A 13346-nucleotide genomic window follows, 5' to 3' on the forward strand; every position below is an offset into this window, starting at 1 on the left:
ATGAAATATCCCTATCATATCTAAAATTAAATTTATAAACGCCTATTTTAATAGGTTGTGAAAGGTCTAGCTTATCTTCTATATACTTAATAATATCATTTTCCATAAGCGAAGAATGAAGACGAGATACAAAAATTGTCCTGCGAGGCGGCACGGCAGTCACCTGCCTCGGTTGCGCATTGTCAACATTTGGCAAACGCACAGCGGCGGAGGTAGAATCACCACCAGTGTAGGTGGAGCTGGAAGCAGCATTGTCATTATTAATGGTTGTTATATCATTAACAGCAGTAATTTGAACTTGAGCCAAGGGTGTAGGTTTAGCATTCGTGTTTACCTTATCAGCGGCTATGTGTTCAGCAGCAGCGTGGGCATGTGCAGTTTTTGCAGTTTTATTGGTAACGTCTTTAGCATTAAGGTTAACAGAAATGTTATTATCAGTCGAAGGCTTAACATTGGTATTTACAGCATAAGAGGTACTTGAGGTGTCGACGGCATCATTATTAGTCTGTGGGACGACAGTATGTACTTTATCGGCGGCGGTGAAATTGTTTGAATTAGCGGCGCCAGAATTTTCAACAGTAGACAGCCTGGCGTCACTGCAGACAGCGGACGGTGACAAAACAATTGACGAAAACGAAGGTGGGATAGGCACAGAGAGGGGTGTAGGTGTGAGCATAGCCGATGCATTATCAGCTATATGTAGCTGTGAACCTTCTAGAGGAGTGTTTAGAGGGGGACCCGTACACTGCGAATGCGAGCCAGAAGGCACCGGCGAGAAAGTGCATAGATCCATTGCATATGTAACCATAGCATCGTTGTTGTGTTTTGGGGGCAAAGTACACGAACTCACTGCAGCTTTGAGCGCACCGATTTCGGCAGCCAACACACCAATGCTATCACGATTGTTCTTATTGTTTTTATTCTTATTTTTAGCACTGCGCTTATTTGAACTTGCTTTTTCCTTCGCTTTGTCTTTGTTGCTGCTTTTTTCATCCTCCATGTTAACAGCTTGGTTACAACAAATTAAGTTTTTTATGCCATCTATTTGGGTAGACAAATCCCTGAATTTTACTTCAAAAGCAGTCATTATGGCTTCTAGCCCCAGTTTTTGAGAGGCTAGGACGGAGTCAAATGCCTTCGAAACTTTAATAGGCGCATTTACACACTCCGCACACATGTAGCGTATATGATAATTTGATTTTATTAGTCTAACGTCATATTCAGTGATGGCGCCCTCACAGCACGCGCGATGGAAGCGCTTTTTACAAAAGCCATTACACGGCACACATGTATTGTCAGTACGACCAAAACCCTTATCACATTTTCCGCAGAAGTCATCCATAATTAAGTTGAGATCAAAAACTCGAGAACAAAATACCAAAACAAAAACGAAAACAAAGCGAGCAAGTAGATTCAATAATGAATCCCTATTGCGGGCAATATCTTTCGATCAACAAGACGAAAGTAATCAACGTGCACGTAATACATATTGCTATCGCAATTTCATCTTTATTGTTTTTGTAAACACTTTTCTTAGTACATATTAGATATTAGTATCATTATACTATGCGAATTATACCGAATTGATATTTTGTTACACTCAAAAGTAAGTTCCACTACAGCAACATAATAATTTTGTAAGTGCAAAAAAAGAAAAAAAAAAACAGATAATAAGTGATTATCGTAACAATGTACTCTAAGGGCAACCCCTTATGATAATAACCAAAACAGAACTTTATATATATTTTTCTTTGCTAACAAAACATAAGCAAATTAATTTGAATACCTTGTTGTTAGAGAGTGTAGTTTATATTAGAATTTAGCTAATAATTCATTGATTTTTCAGAGAAAAGGTTCAAGGCATAAATAATGAGTATTGAATAAAAATTGTATTTATAATGGGAATGCTGACGTCGCTCTTTATTTAGAAGGCATAGGGTAAAGCAGGTAAGGGGCCACCGAAATTTTAGGTGCGTCGGTGGCCATGGATTTTGAGGGTGGGACAATCACCGGGCGTCGCAACAACACCCACGGCGCACCCAAGTTATATTCGGCCTTTCTTCTTTTTCATTACTTTTCAGCAATTTTTTTTTATTTCGATTTTCAGCGTTGGTAACCGGCCATGTCCGGTTCGGTAATTTTTTTTTGCGGTTTTTTTTTGAATTTAAATTTTAAATGTTTAACGGTCTGTCCGTGACATCCGGTTCGGCCGGATGTTGTTTTAGTTTGAATTTATAAGCATTTTGAGTCGGTCTCTGCCCTTCTGTCGGTTTTTTTTATGAATTTGACAGCTCTTTTTTTTAAAGGCATGATAGGAACTTTTTTCTGTTTATGGCGCAGGAATAGTAAGGTTGGCAAGGACCCGCCCCAGCCGACAATGACTAGCCACTGTGCACAACCACATCATGCCGACCCGCCTTCCTTACTGCTTCCACCGAAAATGCGAACCCACAACAGGTTTCAGTGAAAATTAAAACTACAGTTAAAGTTGGTTAGAGTTTTTACTTTGTCATTGGCTTAGATCAAGTTTGCACATACACTAATCTACAATAAATCCCCACGTATATACGTCTACGTTTGCGCGTAAAAAACGCTTGTCCTCACATAGATAATGCTTAGGAGACACATCTAGTGGCAACTAGCTACAGAACATGTTGTACGCAAAAGCGGAGACACAAACCTCTGTTGTATATCTGTGTATCACCTATATTTAAACCGGTTGCGATGAATATTCGACACACCATTTGCAGAGGTGATACACAGAATTAGTGTAGAGGTGAAACGTATACACATATTTGAGTTGCAACTGAGTATAATGCGTATTTAGCTCACAACTGCTAAAACCCGTCCAAAAATATCGGGAGAGGTGTCAAAAGACGCGTTTTGACCCCAGGACCACGAATCCGCGAATCAAAATTTTATTTCTGTCAAAAGTTATTTCCAAAATACCGAAAAATGGCCCCGGAGCGCTCCGAAATCGGGGGTATTTTTGCGCAGAACACCTTTCTGCATTGGCGGCCTTCGGCCGCGCTTATAATAAAATACCCTGGGTGGGTCCAACACCTGTTTGGAGACCAAAAATATATCCGCGCAAAACACTTTTACCCACTATTTTTCTTGCGGGTACTACAAAATCATCAAAACAACAACAACCACATGAAAATTTTCAATTTTGTTTGCAAATATCTTCGAAACGAAATAAAATGTGGAATTTCCGCTTTCGGATTCGTGATCCTGGGTGCAAAGCGCGTCTTTTGACACCTCTCCTGATATTTTTGGACGAGTTTTAGCAGTTGTGAGCTAAAGTAAATAATTACAGAAAAATTATTTTTGTCGGAACGTGTCGCGTCACTGTCGCTTAATGTGCGTTGACAAATTTTGTCGGAACGTGTCGTGCCGGTGTCGCTACATGTCGCGTCGTATAATTTGCATGAAACTTTACTAAATTCGTTAGGAGAAGTTTCTCCTAACGGACTGAGGCTGATTGACTTTGCCGGTGCTCGAAACATGGTCATATCAAGCACGAGGTTCATGCATAAAAAGATACATCAAGCTACATGGCTGTCTCCTGATCGCAATACTCGCAATCAGATCGATCACGTTGTGATAGACGGACGGCATGCCTCCAGTGTTTTAGATGTGCGAACGATCCGAGGACCTAACATCGATTCGGACCATTATCTCGTTGCAGCCAAAATACGCACCCGCCTCAACGCGGCTAAAAACAAGGAACAAAAAACACAAGGAAAGCTAGACGTCGAAAAGCTTCAATCACAACAGACTGCCAATGATTTCGCAACTCGACTCTCACACCTGCTCTCTGAGGGCACAACTCATCCTGAAGGAATACAGGAGCAGTGGGAGCATATCTCCAAAGCACTTCATACTGCCGCCGAGGAAAAAATTGGTTACCGGCGGCCACGAAAAAACAACTGGTATGATGAAGAATGCCGCGTTGCAACCGAAAGAAAAGACGCTGCCTACAGGGCTACGTTAAAAGCGAACGCGACAAGAGGAGTGTGTGAACGCTATCGTGAGTTGAAAAGGGAAGCGAGACGCCTTTTCAGGAAGAAAAAAGCAGAAGCAGAAAGGCGTGAGTGCGAGAAGCTTGAGCTGCTAGCCACCAGGAATAACGCCCGAAAATTCTACCAAAAAATACGGCGACAGACGGAAGGTTTTAAGACCGGGGCAAACTCCTGTAGGAATGAAAACGGCGACCTTGTAACTGATGTCCAGAGAGTGCTTAGATTATGGAGGGAACACTTCTCTGCTCTCCTAAATGGAGGCAGCAATTCACCGCGCAGAGATGAAGAACCCGATCCCGCAATCGATGATGATGGAATATATGTCCCCCCGCCCGATTATGACGAAGTTAGAATAGCAATAACCACATTGAAAAACAACAAGGCCGTGGGCGCTGATGGATTGCCTGCGGAGCTATTCAAGTTCGGCGGCGAGGAGTTGGTAAGGCGCATGCAGCAGCTTCTTAGCAAAATATGGGCGGACGAAAGCATGCCCGACGGTTGGAATCTAAGTGTTCTTTGCCCAGTCCACAAGAAGGGGGATACTGCAAAATGCACCAACTATCGTGGAATCAGCCTTCTTAATATCGCATATAAGGTCCTTTCAAGTGTATTGTGCGAAAGATTGAAGCCCACCGTGAACCGGCTGATTGGACCTTATCAGTGCGGCTTCAGACCTGGTAAATCTACCATCGACCAGATTTTCACAATGCGCCAAATCTTGGAAAAAACCCGTGAAAAGAGAATCGACACACATCACCTCTTCGTCGATTTTAAAGCCGCCTTCGACAGCACGAAAAGGAGCTGCCTATATGCCGCTATGTCTGAATTTGGTTTCCCCGCAAAACTTATACGGCTGTGCAAAATGACGTTGAGCAACACCATCAGCTCAGTCAGAATTGGGAAGGACCTCTCCGAGCCGTTCGAAACTAAACGAGGTTTCAGACAGGGTGACCCCCTATCGTGCGATTTCTTTAATTTGATGCTGGAGAAAATTATACTAGCTGCAGAACTTAACCGCACTGGAACAATATACTATAAAAGCGTGCAATTACTGGCATATGCTGATGACATTGATATCATCGGCCTAAACACCCGCGCTGTTAGTTCTGCTTACTCCAAGCTGGAAAAAGAAGCGGTAAAGATGGGTTTGATGGTGAATGAGGACAAAACGAAGTACCTGCTGTGATCGAGCAAAGAGTCAGCGCATATGCGCCTTGGCAACCACGCTACTGTTGGCAGCCATAATTTCGAAATAGTAAAAGACTTCGTTTATTTGGGAACCAGCATCAACATTAGCAACAACATCAGCACTGAAATCCAGCGAAGAATCAATCTTGCCAATAAATGCTACTTTGGACTAGGTAGGCAATTGAAAAGTAAAGTCCTCTCTCGGCGAACGAAAATCATACTCTACAAGTCACTTATCGTACCCGTCCTGCTATATGGGGCAGAAGCATGGACCATGACAACAGCAGATGAAGCGGCTTTGGGAGTGTTCGAGAGAAAAGTTCTTCGAAAGATTTATGGACCTCTACGCGTTGGCGATGGCGAGTACCGAAGAAGATTTAATGATGAGCTGTACGAGCTATACGCAGACATCAACATAGTCCAGCGAATTAAAACGCAGCGGCTGCGCTGGCTAGGCCATGTTATGCGAATGAAAGATGATGCTCCGGCCAGGAAAGTGTTTCTATCGGAACCCGCCTATGGAAGCAGAGGTAGAGGGCGGCCCCCACTCCGTTGGAAGGACCAGGTGGAAAACGATTTAAACTCCCTTGGTGTGACCAATTGGCGCCGGTTGGCGGAGCGAAGGAGCGACTGGCGCGCCTTGTTGGACGGCCATAACCGTTTAGACGGTTAAGCGCCAATTAAGTAAGTAAGTAAGTAAGTAGTGCAGTTTACGGTACCCACCCTAAAGTTGGGCCAAGAGTTTCGAGTGAGGTATCAAAAGACGCGTATTATTCTCGAGAACAATAATCCGAAGACGGAAAAGAAAAATTTTATCTCTGTCCGGAGATATTTGAAGTTGAAGTTGGCGATTTTAATGTGGTTGTTGTTGTGCATACCCACAAAAAAAATTGTGCATCACCGTGGCGGTAGCCACGGTTATACCACACATCCGAACTTGGCATGGCGTAGCCCAGGGTTATTTTTTATAAACGCGGCCGAAGGCCGCCAACGCAGAAAGGTGTTCTGCGCAAAAATACTATGGATCCCACCCCCGGTTTCGGAGGGACCCGGGGTCTTTTTTCGTTTTTCGTTAATATCTTTTGAACGGGTAAAAAAGTTAACTTCCGCTTTCGAATTCTTGATCTAGACCATAGTGTACCTATACCAAGTGTGTTCACTAAGCGATAAACGTCAAAACTACAAACAGCCTCGCTCACCTGATAGAAATCTCAGGTCTAGAGTCGCATTTTTGGTCTCAACGACAACATTTTTGTCTACCAATCGTCTCGACTTTTTCAATTTTTCAATCATTCGGAGCATTCGGTAATGGTATCCATTTTGAATTCGCTGTCATTCCGAATCCAGCGAGTCCCTGTCAGAATGCTTGACAGATAAGTCAACACACTTGTACTTGTACACTATGATCTAGACGTGAATACGCGTCTTCTGATACCTCACTCGAAAATTTTGGCCCAAATTTCGGTGGGTACCGTAAACTGCACTATTACCAAATCCACACCTGTTTTCTGCATATTTCGCTGTTGACACCCTGTAATAGTTGAAAGACTGTCGCAAATTCATTGCTTCTTTAATTCAGTGTGAATTCGGAAAATTATGTGAAAAAGTGGGCAATCAAATGTGTTAAAGAAACGGGATTAACATACTTTTGTGGAAAAGTGTACATTCCATAAAAAAGATTACCTAAAAGTAGAATTCCAAACAAAAAATTCGATAAATTAACAGCATAAAATAGAGGTGTGTTTACAGGGTTGCATCGTGATTATAATGCATTTGGAAAATGGCCTGAACGTCGTGATTTTAAAAGTAGTTTATTTTAGCAATTAAATAACTTTAAAATAGGGCCATTGCTAACAAGCAAACAAATAATTGAATACTTTAAAATAAAAATAGATTTGTATTCAATTCAATTGTTTTTGTGTTCTAATAAGGTGACACGAAACAACTCTGCAAAACTACGTGCATATGTCGTAATGTTCGTAGGGGTAAAATCGATTTACAACTGTCAGAATTTTTCTGTTTATCGATTTTGTGATAAGAAACTTGTGAAAAAGTTTTCGTCTTGAATGAGCAGAAGCTGTATCGCAGCTTCATAATCCTGATTTGAATTGCCATTGCAGTTGTCTTCAAGAGTGTTGGAAGAGTCTACAATTGAATATAAAATAATGAATTTGGACTTTGCGAAATTGTGCGGCAAGCACGCAGCTATATATGAAGCCTATTACAAACAGGTACGTCTGTTGGTGAAGGGGTTAATATGAAAAAGGGTGTTCTGCTGCTGCAATTCAATCACAATGATTGAGCAGCAGCGTATACGCCTATTGATTTTTACTTGTTAATAAAAATTAACTAATTGTTGTATGTGATTTTTGTTGTAAATATGGCGCATTTTCCTTGATTGGGTAGATTGACCCCAAAAATTCGGGTGCTATTGAAGCGATGACGGCAGCAAAATTTTTAAAAAAATCTGGACTTAGCGATGTAGTGCTGAGTCGAGTTTGGGATTTATCAGATCCCAATGGCAAGGGGTTCCTAGATAAACCAGGTTTCTTTGTGGCATTAAAACTTGTATCATTAGCACAGGCTGGCCAAGTAATAAATATGACCAATATTTATACCGAGACACCAAATCCTCCAAAAGTGGTAAGTTTTGAGAGAATATATATAAATATATACAAAATAAGTGATACACCTCTATATACATATGTAAATTTTAGGAAGTATATTACACAATCGCACTTATGAGTAACATGTTTTAGGTATAGATGTTTATACAGCACGTTCTTATATATTTTTTTAGTTGTCCTTGTTACGAATTTCATTTCCAAATATGAAAGCGTATGATTTCGTTTAAACAGTACTGCGTAATATTTGCTGAATAACGACTTAATTACTAGCTCGACTATCTCGTGCAAGATTTATTATGATGCCTTCGAAGAAACTTGCAGACACATTGTGAAAAGGCTTTTGGGAATTTTTATCGGTGATGCTTTATCGTTACAACAACAAAAACCATTCTGGTCTTCTCCGAATTTTGATCTGGCACTCTCCGGCAATTGCAATTTCTGTTGAATCCTGACGAGTGATTTGATTATGACCTTCTCACCCAGGAAATATAATTTTTTATAACCTTTTTTGGACCAATCCTTTAGTAGTATGGTTAAAAACAAAAGATTCCTGTAACCTATGAAGTTGTTGCATATTTACGCTCTCCGTTCTTAAAACAATCTAAAACCTAACATAACGTGTCTAAAGTCATTTAAATACTTTCGGAATTACTTATACATCTTAAAAGTTATTTTATTCAACTTCTATACTACTAAACATAAAATAATTTCAACCCCATTAACTTCACATTTTTTTTTTAATTTAGGGTGAAATTCCAAAAATTTTGCCACCTCGCATTCAAACCGGTCCAGTTACGAGCGGAGGTGTCGCTAGCGGTGATTGGTCAATAAGTGTTATTGATCGTTTAAAGTATGAACAATTGTTTGAGACGTTGAAACCTGTTAATGGAATGCTAGCTGGAAATAAGGTTAAAGGTGTCTTAATGGATTCTAAATTACCAATGGATACTTTAGGCAAAATCTGGGATTTAGCTGATCAAGATAAAGATGGAAATTTAGATAAGCACGAATTTATCGTAGCAATGCATCTAGTCTATCAAACATTAGAAAAACGTACCGTACCGGATGTGCTACCACCAGAGCTGCGTAAACCAGGTGGTGGAGTAGGTGGACCTCCTAAACCAGCACCACCAACTATTTTTGGTAATGCGGGCACAGCAATGCCGCGTGCCCCAAGTGGTGAAGGTTTCGGAGATGGTGGATTTGTGGCAAATTTCCCTAAGGATATAGCACCACCGCCAGCTATACCACCGCTGCCTGTAGCGTTACCACCAATGACACGTGTTCCACCAGTCGGTGCCAGTGTTGTACAAACACAACCACTTATATCCACAGATCCGCTTATACCTATTGGCGCCCCACCGTCTGTAACAGCAGATGCTGATTGGGTTGTTAGCGCAGCTGAATTAAAACGGTTCGAAATAACATTCCGCGAATCAGATCGAGACAAAGACGGACTGGTTTCAGGACTTGAAGTAAAGAATGTGTTCTTACAATCGGGAGTCTCACAAAATTGCTTAGCGCACATTTGGTGAGTTTATATAACAGAAAAAAAACTAAATGTATTATTTCATATTAAAATTTCTAAAACATATTTTAGGGCACTTTGTGATACAAATCAGTCGGGAAAATTGACATTAGAGCAATTTGCTTTAGCCATGTGGATGGTGGAACGCAAGCAAAAGGGCATAGAACCACCACAAGTATTAACTTCAAATATGGTACCTCCATCAATGCGTAGCACTGTATCTGGTGTAGATTTGCAACCACAAGTACTTTGATTATTAAATCTTTATAAATATATATTAACATAATTTCATATACTCCACATTTTTTTTTATCGTCCAGGAGCCAAAAACGACTTATTCAAATCCTGAGCTAGAGATGATTTCCAAAGAAATCGAAGAACTCGCAAAAGAGCGACGAGCTTTGGAGACGGAAATCGCTCAGAAAGAAGCGGATATACGAATTAAATCTGGTGAAGTTCGTAGCCTACAGGTAAACATTTAGATACTTAAGTTAAATGTGTGTTCTTTTATTAAATTTGGTTTTTATATATCTTTCTAGAGTGAATTAGATACGCTATCAGCTACATTAAAACAATTAGAAAATCAACGTGGTGAAGCACAGAAACGTCTGGATGACTTAAAAGCACAAGTATGTCATATCGAATTTTTGTATATAAAATGTTTTATTGCTCGCTTGATTTTAAGCATAAACTTATTTGTTGTTACATGAATATGCTTTTATTATTATTTTTTTATATAAATTGGTATTTTCATTCTTATTTCTTTTATATGTGATTATCGATAAACGTAAAAATTGGTGCACATATACATTTTTTAAATAAACTACATCGGCGTACACCAACTTTATTGGTCTTCATTTATATGCACAATCCAAAACTACTATTAACTATCAAATCCCATCAACAAAAACATTATCATTCCTTGCTGGCATATGGGTGTTCAATTATAATATAAAAACAATTATACTAATTAGAGCCTTGAATATGCAACGATATTAGCAAATTTGAATATAGATTTAACTCAGTTGAGAAATCAGGTTTGTTTCGCTCCTTAGCTATTTAATTTATGTAATTGCTTCGTGTTACTTGTTTTGTTAATGTTTTGTTGTATATTATTCTTATGTTGTCTGGTATAAAAGGTAACTCCATACGGTAAATTGAAATTGTCCTGTCAAAGCTTTTACAGCTGTGCATTTGAAAAATAACAGAAAATATATGTGTTTGTGTTAAAAAGTTGCAGTAGATAATTCTTTAAAAATATGTGTTCGAGTATTATTAATGTCAGCTCTGGTGTTCCTCAAGGCAGCCATCTTGGTCCGATTCTGCTTTTGCGATTTATAAACGATATCTCTGCAACTATAAAATATTCTTAAATGTTGATGTGTACTGATGATGTAAAACTTTTCAGGACTTACGCTTTGATTGAAGAACGTTCTTTACTTCAGACGGATATAAATTCTTTAGCTACTTGGTGCAATGTGAACCACATGCCGCTTACCAGCTTCCTACACAATTAACAACAAAAACCTTGAAGGTGTTAATTTTTTTGTAGACTTAGGAGTTACAATGAACTGCAAACTTAGTGTCAACTCTAATATAAATGTTACTGTCAATAAAGCTAAAGGTGTTTTAGCATTTGTGAGAAGGTAGTCAAAAGAGTTCAGCGACCCTTACGTTACGAAACCCCACTTCTCAACATTGGTTAGACCGATATTAGAGTATGGCCCAATAGTCGGGAATCCGCGTTTTCAAGTCCATATAGACAGGCTGAAATCCAAAAACAAAATCAGTTGTTACTATTTGTCTTAAGGAATTTTCAATGGGACTCTTTATTTAATCATCTACTTTACACTAATCGATTAAATCTTATTAATCATCCAACTCTTGCTAGTTGCTGTTGTTGTAGCGACAAGGACACTCCCCGAAGGCCTTGAGGAGGGTTATCGATGTTGATGGTCCTTTGCCGGATGCAGATCTGGTATGTTCAGATCGCTACACAACCCCTTGCATCAATTTGGTATTTTAGTCGCCTCTTACGACAGGCATACCTACCGCGTGTATATACTAAGCCCCCTAACCCGCTGGGGTTTTTAGTCGAAGGGAAATGCTTGGCGTAATATTTATGACAAAATTACTGAATTAATCGATTTCTTATATTTCATATATCTTTATTAAGTCAAATGGTAACAACCTTACTGACTAGATTACAGGCTAACTTAGTACATTAGTGTTCCCTCTCGAACCACGAGACACTACAAACCGCTTCTTTTAAAATAATGTAGAACGAATTTCGAATTTAACGAGCGTTTCTGGTGTTTGTGCTAAGATTACAATCTCAAACACATTTGATAGGACGGACTACCTTCTTTCAATCAAAAATACTGTTCTTATCTCTCTTAATAGTTTATGCTGTATGTTTGTTTCTATTCTATTAATACAGTTTTACACTCAGCTGATGATATTTATTCTGTAGCTGAGCAGTTTTAGATCTCGACAATTGACAATCGACTGCCCAATTGCAATGAGATTGCAAAAAAAAAAAAAAAAAAAAACGAAAAAGAAAATAAATGAATAAAAAGTAATGAACAGGATTAGTCTTGAGGGCAGTGCGCTACCAAAACGCCGAATTAAATTACAAAATTATTAGTTCTACTAATAAATGTAAAAGTAGCACGAAGAAACGCTAAATCTTCTATGTAAACTTTTTATAACGATCTAAGCTTCTTGTAAGGAACAAGTTTTTCATTTTACAATTTACAAAATTTTATTTTGGCTTCACTTCTAAGCCTTAAGAAATTAACATGTAATGTTTCCATTGTTCTCGGTTCGTTGCAATCGCCATATATAACTTGTGCCACATGCGTAACTCTCCTTTATATATGTATGTTCATGCAATTTGAATATCTCACTTAACTCAATTCTGTTTAATAACCTCACACTTTTGTGTTACGTTTAAGGTGAATAAAATACGCGAACAATGCCAGAAGCAGGAGGAAACCATAAATGAACAAGAAGGCGAACTGAATGCAAAACGTTCTGAGCTACAAAAACTAAAAGATGAAGAAGCATCTTTGCAAAAGGAATATGATCAAAATAATAGAGAATTGCAAATGCTAACACAACATTTACAAAATACACAATTACAAATAAGTTCGGTATGGAATGTATTACCAGTTGAGCAATACACTTGTTAAATTACTTAATTTCACTGCACAGGTACGCTCTATGGTTACACAATTAATGGAAACACAACGTCAAATGACTGATGCATTATTAATGTGCCGTGCAGCAATCTCAAATCAAGATGTCGAATTAGTATCTGAGTATCAATTGAAAATCGAGCCAGATTTTAGCGAAGCACGACAAATATTAGAAAAGAAAATTGGAGAACCCAAACTAGACGATCCATTTGAAGAGACAACAGCAACGAAAACTTCAACCACAAACGGATACGCTGCCAGCAATGGTTTTAGCAATGATCCCTTCACATCAGCTATGACTAGCAATACCAACACAGCGCGCGGTGGGTTTGATGATAGTTTCAATCCTGCCGCTGGATTTGGTGAGAGTGGATATGATGCGTTTGCAAGTAGCGCCTGTAGTACTTTCAATCAACCACAAAAGGATCCATTTGGAAGTGATGCATTCGGTGCAAATAAAACAAGTACTGCTGTTACGCCTGAGGTTGGTTCATTGTGCCTAGTTTAGATTTTATATAATTATATAAGCAAGTTACATTATTATTTAAATTCACAGGCTGGTAAAGATGACTTTGGTAGTGATCCATTTGCCGCATTGCATGCACCAACTGGCCAAGGACAAGTGCTGAGCCCAAATGCTCAAAAATCGGGACCACCACCTAGGCCAGAATCTCCAAGCCCAGCATTGCCACCAAAGAAATCAAAGGTGCCCCCACCACGTCCAGCACCACCGCGTCCGCTGCAGGTTTGTATACTCTGCACAGAATTGGTTTATTGC

General features: G+C 39.3%; 1 protein-coding gene and 1 long non-coding RNA gene across 5 annotated transcripts in view; one reads left to right on the forward strand and one right to left on the reverse strand.

Annotated features, from left to right (window-relative positions):
* The first annotated feature begins 6761 nt into the window (after window positions 1-6761).
* Window positions 6762-13346, forward strand: part of Eps-15 (Epidermal growth factor receptor pathway substrate clone 15) — a 42581-nt gene continuing 35996 nt past the window's right edge. The window contains exons 1-11 of one of the 4 annotated variants that reach the window (XM_067775321.1): window positions 6762-6950; window positions 7145-7444; window positions 7620-7856; window positions 8587-9371; window positions 9441-9612; window positions 9689-9838; window positions 9908-9997; window positions 10343-10405; window positions 12326-12523; window positions 12585-13052; window positions 13125-13313. In XM_067775321.1, coding sequence (XP_067631422.1) covers window positions 7379-7444; window positions 7620-7856; window positions 8587-9371; window positions 9441-9612; window positions 9689-9838; window positions 9908-9997; window positions 10343-10405; window positions 12326-12523; window positions 12585-13052; window positions 13125-13313 — 2418 coding nt within the window. In that variant the 5' untranslated portion in view covers window positions 6762-6950; window positions 7145-7378. Of the gene's footprint in view, window positions 7445-7619; window positions 7857-8586; window positions 9372-9440; window positions 9613-9688; window positions 9839-9907; window positions 9998-10342; window positions 10406-12325; window positions 12524-12584; window positions 13053-13124; window positions 13314-13346 lie in introns of all 4 variants that reach the window. The other 3 variants (XM_067775322.1, XM_067775323.1, XM_067775324.1) reach the window with 3 other exon arrangements.
* LOC137245142 (uncharacterized) overlaps window positions 10035-13346 on the reverse strand; it is a 44282-nt gene continuing 40970 nt past the window's right edge. The window contains exons 2-3 of the long non-coding RNA XR_010951258.1: window positions 10784-11135; window positions 10035-10724 (exon numbers count right to left, since the gene is read on the reverse strand). This is a non-coding gene — a long non-coding RNA (uncharacterized lncRNA). The remainder of the gene's footprint in view (window positions 10725-10783; window positions 11136-13346) is intronic.

Source organism: Eurosta solidaginis, chromosome 3 (assembly GCF_040869045.1).
Source record: "Eurosta solidaginis isolate ZX-2024a chromosome 3, ASM4086904v1, whole genome shotgun sequence".
In the NCBI taxonomy this organism is placed as follows: Eukaryota; Metazoa; Arthropoda; class Insecta; order Diptera; family Tephritidae; genus Eurosta; species Eurosta solidaginis.